Source organism: Dipteris shenzhenensis, chromosome 27, assembly GCF_047967505.1.
Source record: "Dipteris shenzhenensis isolate YYH24624 ecotype China chromosome 27, Dip_SZ_1.0, whole genome shotgun sequence".
NCBI lineage: Eukaryota > Viridiplantae > Streptophyta > Polypodiopsida > Gleicheniales > Dipteridaceae > Dipteris > Dipteris shenzhenensis.
Window position 1 is genome coordinate 9218062 of NC_141622.1, and position 16022 is coordinate 9234083.

At 42.8% G+C, this 16022-nt stretch overlaps 1 protein-coding gene across 8 annotated transcripts in view; it reads right to left on the bottom strand.

The window, feature by feature from the left end:
* Positions 1 to 16022, bottom strand: part of LOC147883836 (uncharacterized) — a 73133-nt gene that overhangs the window by 18499 nt on the left and 38612 nt on the right. For 6 of the 8 annotated variants that reach the window (XM_087398351.1, XM_087398350.1, XM_087398348.1 and 3 more), the window contains 2 exons: positions 547 to 672; positions 287 to 382 (listed from right to left, as the gene is read on the bottom strand). In XM_087398351.1, the coding sequence (XP_087254477.1) occupies positions 287 to 382; positions 547 to 672 (222 nt within the window). The remainder of the gene's footprint in view (positions 1 to 286; positions 383 to 546; positions 673 to 16022) is intronic. The other 2 variants (XM_087398352.1, XM_087398353.1) reach the window with 2 other exon arrangements.

Below are 16022 nucleotides of genomic sequence, written 5' to 3' on the forward strand. Positions count from 1 at the left end.
AGTTTTGCAAGTACAATTGTTTTTCCTATCGGAGGCAAACTAGATCGTTTAACTATGCAGGATGGCAAAATTCAATTATTTGCCCAACTTGATCAAATTGATTGGTTTTGCTTAGCATGACCTGTCACAGTGGACAAAATAGTTTGTCACCTTAGGCTGCAGGGACCGATAAGCCAGAATGCCAAATTTACTTGGCTGATTGTCATGGGAAAAAACCTTTGGAGTATGCCCTTCATTTCAATAGTAAGTCTGCCTATCAAAATTAAAATACAAATAGAGGACAAACCTTTTCCTGTAGAGCTTGGGCCAAAGCTTCTCTACTGTCATCGAATACCTTTATGTGACTGCCTGGGACTAAAATCTTGCTAACAGCCTCTTCATCCTGCAAAATACATTCCTTTAACTTAGCCACCTTCTTTTTCCACAGCAATATATAATCATCCTGTACAAAAAATAAATTCAGTAAACTCATCTAGAATTTCATAGATTTAAGATAGCTAAGGCCTGTTTAGTGCAAAACTTGATGATTCAAAGTGAAACCTTCACCAGATTTGCTCCTACCACAACCTTCTGAGCTCCAACACTATTGGCAGGCTCAACAACCTCTTGAGCTCCAGTACTTTTGGCAGGCTCAACAACCTCCTGGGCTTCAAGACTTTTGGCAAGCTCAACCTGCAAATTTTTTCCCCGAACATAGTTAGCTTTTAGGTTCATTTGCAAGAAATGTAATTCCTCTGGCAGATTGAAAAAGATCCTTATGTTTATAATTACTATGCTTTCAAGAAGGACTTTCAACAACCTTTGGCTTTAGGTTCTTATTGATGCATTGCATGGGAATTTTAAGCTTAATCAAGATCAAATCATTACATATTAGGGAAGACAAAACTACATCATACCAGACCAGCCTGTTAATTGAAGCTTAACTAATATGACAAACCTAGAAACTAGAAGCAGTCAAATGTAAAATACTCTCTCTCTCTCTCTCTCTCTCTCTCTCTCTCTCTCTATATATATATATATATATATATGTGTGTGTGTGTGTGTGTGTGTGTGTGTGTGTGTGTGAGCATAATCAACACTCTAAGGCTGGTCATCATGATCACTTTGGTGGCTATGATATATATTATGCCGGTACCACAACCTACTCAGGGGTATGCATAATGGCCAGACATGAGCTGGACCCTCAGTTAGCATTCAATGATAGCAATGGCCGATGGATAGTCATACAATGTAATGTCAATGGAGACATTATTGAGCTTGCATCAGTCTATGCCTCCCAGACTTCTGCCATGAGGGCCTCTCTATGGGAATCTTTAAGCAAATATCCATGGAGATCTAATGCATTTATCTGTGGAGATTTTAACAATTCTCCTCTGCTGAGAGATAATACCACTTCACGATCTCATATGCTTTCATCGGAAAGACAGAAATGGGATAGCATGCTTCTCTCCGTGCAGGCTGAAGATTTATGGCTTCTTTTACAAGGGTCAGAGCCCGGATATACTTTCCATCATAATGCATTTACCACATACTGGGCAAGGCTTGACAGATGGTATCTGTTCTTTCCACAACAATATGCAGATTTCAGCCTTCATCTCCTCATTGATTTCTCATTGGGATTGTCAGATCATGCCCCATTATGGTTAAATCTGCAATTTGGTATGCCACTGGATGATTTGCCGACTCTCTCCAGCAGATTACTGCATGTTAATCAGGCTTATTTTCGACATCAATATTTCCAGCAAATGATCAGAGTTGCAATTCATCCTTTGCTTTTGCATGCTCAGGAGGACATGAATTATGCCTGGGACAGCTTTGTCTCTCGTATACAGAATGTTATTAGGGATTATGGAAAATGGCACATGGCTACATGGAGGAATGAGGTCAAATGGGCAAAAAGGACAGTACAACAGCTGACTGAATTTTCACATTTAAGGCCTCTTTCTGAATCAGAAAATGATTCCCTCTCACAAGCCCGGATTAAACTGACTGACAATGATCAGCGGAAATTGCACAAATGGCAGATTAGAGCAAGAATGAAACCCCTCATGGATAAGGGCTGCTCATCAAAAGCCTTCTTCAAGGGCCTGCATGCCACTCGAAAGAAAAACTCATGTCTAAGGGTCGGGAAACTAGATGGATCTTGGACGCACTCTTTCTCTGATCTCCAAGATGAATGCCAGAATTACTTCCAGACACTGTTCTCTACTCCTGGATCCCCATCAAATCAAATGACTGATGCAAGGACTGAAATTCTTCAATATGTCTCTGGGATAGTGAAAATGGATGATGCTCTATTACTTGACAGACCTTTTACTGACACGGAACTTGAAAATGCTTTGTCCCATCTCGGCAAATACAAGTCCCCTGGCTGGGACGGTCTTACGGTGGAATTTTATATTTCTTTTTGGGATGATTTGAAAGATGTTCTCTTACAAATGATCAATGTTTCCTGGCAACAAAATCAATTGCCGCATTTCTCAAAGCATGGCATCATCAAACTTGTGCCAAAAAAAAATCTTTGTGATCATATGTCAGATTGGAGGCCTATTACTTTGATGCCTGTAGTTTACAAACTCATTGCCAAAATGATTGTATATAGGCTTCAAGGCACTCTGAATGCGGGCCTTCATCCTCATCAGTATGGATTTGTGCCGCGAAGACAAATTCATGACAATATCTCCAATGCATTGACTGCAATTGAATATGCTAAGTACTCGAATCAAGATGTGCTCATATTGCAGGTAGATATCTCTAAGGCATTTGATACTGTACAATGGGATTTTATCTCTCAAACCATGACAAAGCTGGGATTTGGTCCCAAGATAGCAAATGCAATTTATTGGCTTTATTCTGGCTCTACTTCTCAATGCATTATCGGAAGCCATCTATCCCGGTCATGGACATTGGGTAGATCAGTCAGACAGGGCTGCCCCCTTAGTGCTCTTTTCTATGCCATTGCGACTCATCCCCTCCTGATGTATCTTGATCACCTTACAAGCACAGGACAGATGACTAGTCTTAAAATCCCTGGGGCTGCATCCTTCTTGGCGCAAGCATATGCTGATGATTCCTTTTTTATGCCACAGAACTCTCCTCGAGAAGTCCGCATGCTTATGGCCACATTATCATTGTATGGATTAGCAGCGGGATTGCATATCAATTTTGACAAATCCAAATTGCTTCCACTGAAACAATGTGACTGGCATTCTATTCTCTGGCCTGGTCAGATAGTGCATTCCAAAGAGATTGTCAGGCATTTGGGATATCCTATAGGATGGCATATCACCAGGAAGCAGCAGCTAAAATGGATCTTCCAACGACTTCAAAATAAATTGGACTATTGGAAAATTTCTACTTGGCCACTTCATGTTAGGCTCAGAATAGTCCAGTCTATTGTAATGTCTTATGTTCAGTTCTTCTTGCCTTTACTACATTGGTCCTCTAGAGATATCTCAGCTTTTATGTCTCAAGCGATGGAGCTGTTATGGAAGACAAAAACTGCTGTGAAAGCATTGAGACTACTGAAGATGGAAATGGTGTGCTCCCCTAAGATGCATGGAGGACTTAATGTTCTAAATATCAGATATCATGTACTTGCAAGGAAGGCGACTATGCTCAATACCTTTTTCTGTCAAAAACAGCCATGGACTTGTATGATAGCATCCATGTGTGTCAACATGAGGACAAATGCTTATGGCCATTGGACTACTGATCATTGGGAGGAAGTCATTGGGAGATTTGTAGGGAAGATTCCTAGATGCCCTTTCTCTACTGCTCTGATACTGGACTGGAAACAAGTGCTTTCTAAAGTCAAATGGACTCCTGATAATCTTTCGGGGACAAACTCAATGCGAAAAGGAAGTATTCATTGGAGTGCCATCTTTGACACTCCACTTGCTTTACAGGAACCGGTTAGGGCATATAATCTCATGAAATTGGGAATCAGATACATCAATGACGTGGTAGATGATAATGGCCATATTTTATCTTTTCCTCACGCCTCTGCCATTTATGCATTGGGAATGCACCACAGGTTGATATGGAAGAGAATTGCTGATCTCTTGCATCCTTTCCTTCCTATTCCCCCTGTGGCTGACATAGACAGGCTTATGGATTGGAAATTGTACCCCACTGCTACATGCTCTCGTCCCATTCCTCTGTCTGTTTTGATCTCCATCAAAGTCTACAAGCTTCTTCAGCCTGCCCCTTGGATTCATCACTATGCTAATACTCTGTGGCATATCAGGCGGCCTCTTTCATGGTGGCGGAAGAATCTCCGACTAATATGGAGGTGTAAAATGCCTTTGAAACAAAGACTCTTTCTTTGGAGATGTTTGACTGGCACATTGTCAGTGGGAATCACACTTGCTAAACGTCACATTGCTTCACCCACTTGCCTACGGTGTCATGCTCCTTCAGAGACTGTCCTTCATCTACTTTGGCAATGTCAGTCTACTCGGAACCTCCTGGGGAAAATTTCAGATCATCTTCGCCTCCGTTTCCCGAGTCACATATTTGGGAAACTTTTTTGGTTATTTGGCAGATTTAAGACGTCTTTATCTCAATACTCACTCTTTTTCTCATGGGTGAGATATTGGGCTCTTTGGACAATTTGGGAAGAACATAATTTGGCATATTTGGGCCGTCAGTTTCAAAAGTCATATGAATCCTTTAGAGCCTCATTGTGGCAATCTTTATATGATGCCTGCCATGAGGGTGATATACATGCATCTTGCATTGAGCTTTTCTTTTTATGCTTCTGATCTGTGGAATACTCTCCATTTTGGAGACTTTCCCTCTTGTAAAGTTTTGATATTATAAATATATAGCACTGGATTTACTATAAAAAAAAAAAGTGTGTGTGTGTGTGTATCTCAAGTGTGTGTATGTGAGAGAGAAGAGTCTGAGTGCGCGCTGATCAGCGTCGTCCGAGATCGTTTGGCACCTGCCTTTTTGTCTGTACCTCCGTACGGCCGTCGTACAGTTCCCGTACGGCTTTTGCGTCAGGCTACTTACCATCGCGGCTCCGTTCAACCCTGCACGACAGTTCTTACCTGCAGTCTTCCTTCCCAAAGTTCGTACAGTCCGTCCGTACTGTTCCTGTACAGTCGTCAAATCTTCCCGGCCGTACTGTCCCCGTACTAGTTCCCGTACAGTCGTTCAATTTTCCGTACAGACTATCTGTTGTCCCGTACAGCCTGTCAGCAGTCCCGTACAGTTTGTCAGTTCCTTTCCTGCAACCTCTCAATCTGTCCGTACAGTTCTGTCAGTTTCTTCGTGCGTCCGTACAGTGCTTCAGTCCAGCGTCCGTACAGCCCGCTAGCCCTTCTTTGTGCCCTGTCCGATTCTCTCTATTTGATATCTGTTGAATCCCTTAGCCTCCATAGCAGAAGCAAACAAGTACTATGTCAAGAGAGCCCTCTCTCCTGAACCCAAAAGACAATCAAGGGAAACCTCTTCCCCCATAGCTCCTTCTTCTGAAGATGCTTCCTATGTGTTTGATATGCTGAATGATGATTTTCAACAAAGTAGAAGGGAATGGATTCAACCTGCTCCGGAACTCACTTACAAAATGAAGTTGCCATCTCTTGTGCATCCTTTGAAGAAGCTCTCTCAAACTGCAGTTATCATCTTTTTCCCAGGCAAAATTCCCTCTGCTAATGATGTGGGACAATGGGTGAATTCTCTCCTAGGTGGATGCTATGTAGAAGGAGTCTATTTTGCCTCCCGAGGATTTTATCAAGTTCATCTTTTGGATGCTTTGACAAAACAAAAGATGCTGGAAATGTCTCCTTTATTTTTTGGTCGCCAGATGGTGCATATCATGCCCTGGTCCCCTAATAAGGACTATCAGAGCCTCATCAAGCATCATTGCCCTGTATGGGTTGAAGTGGTTGATTTTCCAGATTATATGAGAACAGAGCTTCCAGGTTTAGCTATGACATTGGGACAAGTGATCTGTCCCCCTCGTCCCACAGGTAATCAAAATCGTTTTTGCATCTTATGGGATACTGATAGACCGACCCCCTCCTCTATTGCAGTTGAGATTGAGGGTGTTAATTTGAGAAAGAAATATTTCACTTTAAAATGGGGCATTTTTGCTGGAGCTTGTTTTTCTTGTCACAAGTTTGGGCATCTTGCTTCGGAGTGTCCCTCTATCCTTCATCCACCTCCTCTAGCAGCTATTCCTCTGCCATCTAATAAAGGAGGTCAGAAGTCATATGTGAAAAAGATTGAAGCTAAAGGAGCAAAGCCTTCAGTTCATACAAGGAGCCAGGCCAATTCAGCTCAAAATAAGGATAAAGGAAAAAGCAAGTTAGGGGAAAATAACTCATCTTCTCATGAGGGATGGCAGAGTGCAAAGAAGACGGTGCCTCTCAAACAAAGACCTCTCCAATCGCGTAATTGGGATGCCTCTGCTCCTTCTCCAGGAAAATCTTCTACCTCTTCAAGAAACCCCATCTCAAAGGCATGGGTTAATGCAGTCAAGAAGGGTCTTCCCCTTTGTGAAGAAGATGATATTATCAGGGAATTGGATGCTGAGGGTCAGCAAGACCCTGTAGCAATGGCAGAGGCTTGAGGCCTCCCGTTCTTTTGGAGGACCGATCATCTCTTGTATATATTTTCATGCGTGCTTCTCTTAAATGTTTTTCCTATAATATACAGGGCCTCTGCAACCAGAATAAATGGAGGCTTCTTTGGCATTATATAAATACAACTCATCCGGATGTTGTGTGTCTGCAAGAGCATAATCAGCATTTTTTGGCTGGCCAGCATGGGTTTTTTTCTGGATATGATATATTTTATTCAGGATCTGAACAATTCTATGGGCTGTCCATTTTAGCCAGACATGATCTGCAACCCTGGATAGCATATAATGATCTTGGTGGACGATAAATGATTATCCAATGTATGATCAATGGAGAGATTTTTGAAATAGGATCTTTGTATGCCTCTCAAAATTCAGCTTCCAGAGCTCAAATGTGGAACTCCATAAAGCAATATCCTTGGTCCTCTAATGCTCTACTATGTGGTGATTTCAACAATTCTCCTCACTCGAAGGACAATACCACTCATAAATCCCATATGCTGCCCTCTGAAATCCAGCAATGGGAACATATGACATCATCACTTCAATTTGCAGATTTATGGACAGCAACTCACCCTTCACATCCTTTGCTTCTTTATATGGATCACATGGTTGATACTGGACAGCTAGAGGGGCTTCAGATTTCTGGTTCATGACCCTTCATTGCACAGGCCTATGCAGATGATTCATTCTTCATGCCAAAGAACAGTCCATTGGAGATTCGCCTCTTGATGGATACCCTTTCAGATTTTGGGTTGGCAACTGGTCTTAAAATTAATTTTCAGAAATCAAAACTCTTGCCTCTCAAGCATTGTGACTGGCATGCTATCCTGTGGCCAGGCCAGATCATTCATCCGGAAAACATAGTAAGACATTTGGGCTATCCTATTGGCTGGAAAATCAGCAATAAGCAACAGATGTCATGGGTGTCAAACAAAATTCAGGACAAATTAGAATATTGGAAGATCTCCACATGGCCTCTGCATGTACGGCTTCGAATTGTCCAGTCTATTGTTCTAGCTTATGTCCAGTTCTACCTTCCTCTATCACATTGGTCATCTCGAGATCTCACATCTTTTATGTCTCAAGCCATGGAGATTTTTTGGAAAACTAAGCTTCATAAAAAAGCTTTACGGTTGCTCAAAATGGACTTGCTTTGCTCACCAAGAATGCATGGTGGTTTGAATATAATAAACATCAAATATCATGTGTTGGCAAGAAAGATCACTATGCTCAAGACATTTTTTCAACAAGAGCAGCCTTGGTCTATCATGCTGGCAATTTTGTGTGGTCAGATGAGCACAAATGCTTATGGACATTGGCTAGTTGATCCATCGGAAGTAGTACTTGGAAAATTTCAAGGTAAAATCCCTGGTTGTCCATTTTCTAATTCCTTGATTCAGGACTGGAAGCAAGTACTCTCTCACATCAAATGGTCTCCTCATCCTGCTTCTATAGCTTCTTCACTCAGATTGGAAAGTATTCATTGGAGTGCTGTGTTTTCCTCTCCCCTTGCTGTTCAACAACCCATCAGAGCTTACAATCTTATGAAATTGGGTATCCGGTTCATTGATGACGTGGTAGATATGCGAGGAAATATTCTCACTTTTCCAGTAGCATGTCGACAATACAATCTGGGGATGCATCATAGACCTATTTGGAAAGCTATTGCTGATCTCCTACTCCCTTTGGTTCCGATTCCGACATTGAATGTCAGAGACAGGCTTCAAGATTGGCACCTTCAGTCTTCAAGTCCAAGCATATCCTCTAGGCCTTTGCAGTTATTGACTTCTATACAGGCTTATTGATTGATATTACCTCCTCCCTGGATTGCCCATCATGCTAATTCTCTATGGCATCTGAACAAATCATTAGCTTGGTGGAAAGGAAAATTGCAATTGATATGGAAGTTGAAAATGCCATTGAAGCAACGACTCTTTCTATGGAGATGTATTGTTGGTATTCTTCCAGTGGGAGTGAAATTGGCTCAAAGACGGATAGCTTCACCTCTTTGTCCAAGATGTCACCTTACATCTGAGAGTATTCCGCATTTATTGTGGTTTTGTTCATATTCCAGAGACCTTCTAGACAGAATCTCCTATTTCTTATCTCTCAGATTTCCAGCACACAGGTTCTACAAGTTTTTCTGGATGTATGGCAAACTATCAGCTTCTTTGTCACAGTATTCTCTCTTCTTCCACTGGATCAGATATTGTGCCTTATGGACCCTCTGGCTGCAGCGCAATCAAGCATTTCTGAATTCTCCCCTTCAACATCCTTATGAGTTCTTCAGAGCCTCATTACGGCAGTCTATTTACGATGCCTTACATGAGGAAGATTTGGATGTTTCTTGTATTCAACTTTTCTTTTACTGCTTCTGATGGATAGGGCTTTAGCTCTCTTTTGAGCACTGCCCAGATGTAAATGAATGTTTCATAATATAAGTATCTTGGTTTCACCCAAAAAAAAAAAGTATGTGTGTGTGTGTGTGCGCGCGCGCGCATGTGTGTGTGTGTGAGAGCTGAGGGGAGAGAGACAAGCCTCGACAGGTTCCCTTACAGACTCCTCGCCTGTCCGTACACCTGTACGGTTATCGTACGCTCATCGTACGGCCGTACGGTCTGGCCCGACACTTCCCTGCATAGCCCCGAGTCATTCAGCTGCTGTTTTCATCGCCTTACCGTACCTTCTCTGAAATCCTTTTCGGATATCGGTACATTTCCGTCCTTTTCCGTACAGCCTGCTTTCCCCGTGCCCCGTTAGCATCCCTGCCCAGTCTTCTTCCTCCGTACACCTTCTGCGCGCCCTATCAGCACCCCGTACAGCTCAGCTTTTTCCGTACACCCCCCTCCGTACATCTCGTACATTCCGTACGGTCCATACAACCTGTACTGATTGCCCTGTACTATTTCCGTACTCTTTGCCTCTACAAACCCTGCTGCACAGTTCTACTTTTTCCTGCTATTTCATCAATCTTGCCTTGTTTACCTCCATGGAAGACCAGTTCAAAAGTTATTTCCGGAAGGACTCGTCCCGGGACTCCAAAAGACAGCAAGTTGATTTCTCTACTGCAGCCTCTGTAGATGCTCACTATGTTTTTGACATGCTCAAAGATGAATTTCACCACAGCCGGAAGGAGTGGGCCAAACCTCCCCCGGCCCTAAAGTATAAGCTGAAGCTGCCCTCTTTGGTCGCTCCTCTCCGAAAGTTCTCTCAGCAAGCAGTTATCATTTTTATTCCAGGGAAGTTACCTTCAGCAAATGATGTGGCTCAGTGGGTTCAGGCTTTGTTGGGAGGTTGCTTTGTTGAAGGAGTATACTTTGCTTCTCGAGGTTTTTATGAAGTGCACTTTTTGGATGCCTCATATCGTCAGCAAATATTGGAGATGTCACCTCTATTCTATGGCAGACAAATGGTGCATGTCATGCCATGGTCGCCAAATAAGGATTATCATGGTCTCATTCGACATCACTGCCCTGTATGGGTTGAGGTAGTGGATTTTCCGGATTATATGAGGGCTGAGTTACCAAGTCTTGCAGCTACTTTGGGGCAAGTTGTATGCCCACCCCGTCCTTCAGGTAATCGAAATCGATTTTGTGTTCTTTGGGATACAGATCACCCAACCCCTCCTTCCATTGCGGTAGAGGTGGAGGATGTTCCCTTAGGTGAAAAATATTTCGACTTGAAATGGGGAGTATTTGCAGGTGCATGCTTCACATGTCATAAATTTGGCCACCTAGCCTCACAGTGTCCTGCAGTCCTGCATCAACTCCCACCTATAGCTATTGCTCCAGAAAATACTTCCCCTCCAACTTATGGTCTGGGGCCTAAGGCTATGCCTAGCAAATTGGGTGATGTGGCATCTAACTCTGTCCCTCCCAAAGAAAATGTGGTTCAGATTTCAGCCAAGCAAAAGGATAAAGGAAAGGGCAAAATTTCAGAATCTCATGCCTCTCCCCAGGGTGCCTGGCAGCAACCCAAAAAGGTATTTGCGCTCAAGCCACGACCGTTACAATCTCGCCATTGGGATGCCTCTACTTCCACCCCTGGTCAGGCCTCTACCCCTGCTGATAGCCTCACTTCTCAACTGTGGGTTGATGTACTAAAGAGGGGCATCCTTGTATGTGACAATGACGAAGATTATAGAGCTAATGATCCGGGAGGCCAGGTGGATGTTGATGTCATGGCTGAGGCCTGACAGCTTATATCTTTACTATGCTTTTTGGTTCGGCTGTACATACCTTCTATGTCTACTTCAATCACTTGCATTACATACAATGTTCAAGGTCTTTGCAATGTCAATAAGTGCAGACTTTTTTGGCACTATGTACATAGAATGCACCCCGATGTAATTTCTTTACAGGAACACAACCAACACTTCTTGGCTGGCCAGCAAGGTCACTTTGCTGGTTATGATATCTTTTATGCTGGTACAATGCACTTTTCGGGGGTCTGCATGCTGGTGAAACATGATATGCAGCCCATGGTTACTTACAATGACCCCTAGGGTCGATGGATGGTGATCAGATGCACCTGTAATGCTGATCTTTAGCATCTGTTTATGCCTCTCAAACTTCTGTGACAAGAGCTCGAATGTGGGCCTCCCTCAAACAATATCCATGGCTGTCCAACGCCTTTTTGTGTGGAGACTTTAATAACTCGCCTGCCATCCAAGATAACACCAATTTATGGCTCTCAACAAGGGATAGAGATATGGGTTATACATACTGTCGCAATGCCCTTACTCATTACTGGGCTCGACTTGACAGATGGTATTTGTTGCATGCTCAGTAGTATGCTAGTTTTACATGTGCACTACGGGTTGATCATTCCCTCTTGCTATCTGATCGCTTCCCAGTATGCTTGACATTATCTATAGCACATTTGACAGATGATATGCCTTTTTTGGGTCGTCGCCTACTCCATGTTAATAGTGCTTATTTGCTTCATCAACAATTTCAGAACATGGTGAGAGTGGCTGTCCGCCCCCTCCTCTTACATGCTCAGGAGGACATGGATTTTGCTTGGATTAGTCTTGCTCATCGTTTGCAGGCTGTTATTCAAGATTATGGACGGAGTTACATGGGAAACTTCAGGCTTAAGCTGAAATGGGCCCAATCTCACAAGCAACAAATGGATGTAATCAGCTCTTATAGGCAGCTCACCTCCTCTGAGCAGGATTCTTGTGCTTATGCTGTTCATATCATCCATCAAAATGATCTTCGCAAATTAAAGAAATGGCAAATCCGAGCTCGCATGAAACCCCTTTGGAATAAAGGCTGCTCCTCCAAAGCTTTCTTTAAAACCCTGCATGCAGATAGGCGAAAGGAGGATATTTGCAGGATCACGCAAGATGATGGCACCTGGACCACTTCCAAATCAGAATTGGAATCACAATGCTCTCGTCATTTCCAGCATCTCTTTTCTCCTCAGCCTGATCATTCGATGCAAGTGAATGCAGCCAGGTCTCAATTTCTTATGCATGTTCAGCCTATACTATCTCGGGAACAGGCTCATGCATTGGAGCAGCCCTTTATGCTTCATGAACTGGATGATGCTTTGAGTCATTTACGTAAAGGCAGCTCTCCTGGTTGGGATGGATTTATCTTGCAAGCAGGACTTCATCCCAGGCAGTATGGGTTTGTTCCCAGAAGGCAGATTACTGACAATATTTCCAATGCTTTGCTTGCAATTGAGTATGCCAAATATTCCAAACAAGATGTTCTCATTTTGACATTGCAAAAGCATTTGATACTGTCCATTGGGATTTTATTTCTCAGACCATGCATAAATTGGGATTTGGCCCTCGGCTGGTCCATATTATTTACTGGCTCTATTCCCATGCCACTGCGCAGTGTTTGCTTGGTGATGGGTTGTCAAGAACTTGGACTATGACCCGCTCAGTGAGACAAGGTTGCCCTCTTAGTTCGCTACTGTATGCGATTGCTACTCATCCGTTATTGTTGCATATGGACCATCTTGCAGACACAGGGCAGCTTCATGGATTGCAAATTCCAGGAGCACAGCCATTTCTTGCACAGGCATATGCTGATGATTCATATTTCATGCCCAGGAATTCTCAAAGTGACCTCTCTCATTTGATGCAGACTCTGAATGATTTTGGCATAGCTGCTGGACTGCATATTAACTTTCAGAAGTCAAATCTTCTAGCATTGAGAGAAGCTGATTGGCATGCACTTCTCTGGCCAAGCCACATTATTTCATCCCATACCATTGTGAGGCATTTAGGGTATCCCATTGGCTGGAATATTACCCCTCAACAACAGCTTAAATGGGTGCTTCAAAAGATTAACAAGAAGCTGGAATACTGGCATTTGTCCACTTGGCCTCTACATGTTCGACTTCGGATAGTGCAGTCCATCGTTATGGCATATGTGCAATTTTACTTGCCTCTTCTTCCATGGTCTATCAAGCACTTGGCTTCCTATATGTCCCAGGCTATGGAGATATTTTGGAAAAGCAAATCTCACAAAAAGGCTTTGCGATTACTTCCAAGACTCATGGGGGACTGAATATACTCAATCTTCAGTTTCATATGTTAGCAAGAAAGAGCACTATGATTGCTGATTTTTTCCAGCAAAAACAGCCATGGGCTATTATGCTAGCAGCTATGTGTGGAAACATGACGTCCCATGCATATGGGCATTGGATTACAAATCACTGGGAAGCAGTCATGACCATATTTCAGGGGAAAATTCCTGGTTGTCCTGTTTCTACTGCTTTTATTCATGATTGGAAGAGAATTCTTTCTTATGCTAAATGGTCAGGTGCTTCTTCCCATCATGGTAATTCTCTTCGCTTGGAAAGCATCCATTGGAGCAAGGTGTTTGAATCGCCTCTTGCTTTACAGGCACCTATTAAAGCATATAATATTATGAAATTGGGCATAAGAATTATCGGAGACGTTGTGGACCAACATGGTTATGTGCTTTCATTTCCACAAGCTTGCAGGACATTCCCCTTGGGTCTGCATCATAGACCCATTTGGAGAACACTTACAATTATGTTGCAGCCATTTGTTCCTATTCCTCCACTGTTTGTACAGGACAGATTACTAGACTGGAATCTGATTTCCTCATCTCCTGCTACCTGTTCACTTTCAATGCATAATCTGACTTCCTCGATGGTCTACAGATTTCTTCTTCCACCGCCATGGATTGATAAGCATGCCAACACTCTTTGGAATTTGGATAGGCCTTTATCTTGGTGGCAATCACAACTCAAGAAAATTTGGAAAGCCAAATTGCCATTAAAACAGAGGCTTTTCCTTTGGAGATGTAAAGTGGGAGCTTTTTCCGTTGGGGTGAAATTGGCAGCACATCGTATTGCTTCCTCTTCATGCCCCCGTAACTCTCATCCCCGCGAGACAGTTCCCCACTTGTTATGGTCCTGCCCGCACTCTCGAGTATTGATCACTCATGTCTCTCATTTGCTGCGGCTTCGATTTCCCTCTATCAGATTCGGGAAACTCTTTTGGATGTTTGGAAGCTTCTCATCTCAGATGTCTCCTTTCCTCCTTTTCTTTCACTGGGCTCGTTTCTGGCTACTATGGACCATTTGGACACAGAGATTGCATTCTAGGATGGGACAACAGTTTCCTCAGGCATATGCCTTCTTCAGAATGTCCCTCAAGCAATCTTTATATGATAGTTATGCTGCGAAGGACTTGGATGCTACTAGTCTTGAAGTGTTTTCTAACTGTTTTTGAGTTCTTCCATTAGGCTCCTTTTGGAGTCTAATGCCATGTACATTGATTTCATGTTGATAATATAGCTACTGGTTTCACAAAAAAAAAGTGTGTGTGTGTGTGTCTGTGTGATAATCGCTCGGGGACAAACTCAATGAGGAAAGAAAGTATTCATTGGAGTGCCATCTTTGACATTCGTAATAAAAATCGCTTTTGCATCTTATGGGATACTGATAGACCAACCCCTCCTTCTATTGCAGTTGCGATTGAGGGTGTTAATTTGGGAAAGAAATATTTCACTTTGAAATGGGAAATTTTTACTGGAGCTTGTTTCTCTTGTCACAAGTTTGGGCACCTAGCTTCTGAGTGTCCCTCTATCCTTCATCCGCCTCCTCCAACTGCCATTCCTCAGCCATCTAATAAAGGAGGTCAGAAGACTTATGTGGAAAAGACAGAAGCCAAAGGAGCAAAGCCTTCAGTTCATACAGGGAGCCAAGTCATTTCAGCTCAAAACAAGGATAAAGGAAAGAGCAAGCTAGTGGAAAATAACTCATCTTCTCAGGAGGGTTGGCAGACTGCAAAAAAGATAGTGCCTCTCAAACAAAGACCTCTCCAATCTCGTAATTGGGATGCTTCTGCTCCTTCTCCTGGTCAACCATCTACCTCTTCGGACAGCCCCATCTCAAAGGCATGGGTTAATGCAGTCAAGAAGGGTATTCCGCTTGGTGAAGAAGATAATCTAGTCAGGGAATTGGATTTTGAGGGTCAGCAAGACCCTGAGGCAATGGCAGAGGCCTGATGCCTCCCTTTCTTTTTTAGGACTACTCATTTCTTGTACATATTTTCATGCGTGCTTCTCTTAAATGTGTTTCTTACAATATACACGGCCTCTACAACCCGAATAAATGGAGGCTCCTTTGGCACTATATAAATAAACTCATCCAGATGTTGTGTCTGCAAGAGCATAATCAGCATTCTTTTGCTGGCCAGCATGGGTTCTTTTCAGGATATGATATATTTTATGCAGGCTCCGATCAATTCTCTGGGCTGTGCATTCTAGCCAGACATGATTTGCAGCCCTATGTAGCATATAATGATCTATGTGGCCGATGGATGATTATCCAATGTATGATCAATGGAGAGATTTTTGAAATTGGTTCCTTGTATGCCTCTCAAACTTCAGCTTCTAGAGCTTGAATGTGGGACTCCATAAAGCAATATCCTTGGTCCACAAATGCTATACTTTGTGGTGATTTCAATAATTCTCCTCACTGGCAGGACAATACCACACATAAATCGCATATGCTGCCCTCTGAAATTCAGCGATGGGAACATATGATTTCATCACTTCGTACCGCAGATTCATGGACAGCAACTCACCCTTCAGTTTTGGGATTTACATATCATCATAATGCTTTTACAGAATATTGGGCCAGGCTTGATAGATTGTATCTTATTCATGCTCAGCAATATGATGATTATACATGTCAAATGTGGACTGACTATTCTCAACAACTATCTGATCACACTCCACTTTGGCTGAACTTTTCATTTGGCATGCCTCTGGATGACATGCAGCTCTCTGCAGTCAGACACTTATAGATCAATCAATTATATCTTTCTCATGACAAATTCCAACAAATGATTCGATTGGCTTGCAGGCCATTGTTATCTCATGCTCAGGAGGATCTTGACTTTGCTTGGAACTCTTTTGTACATCGT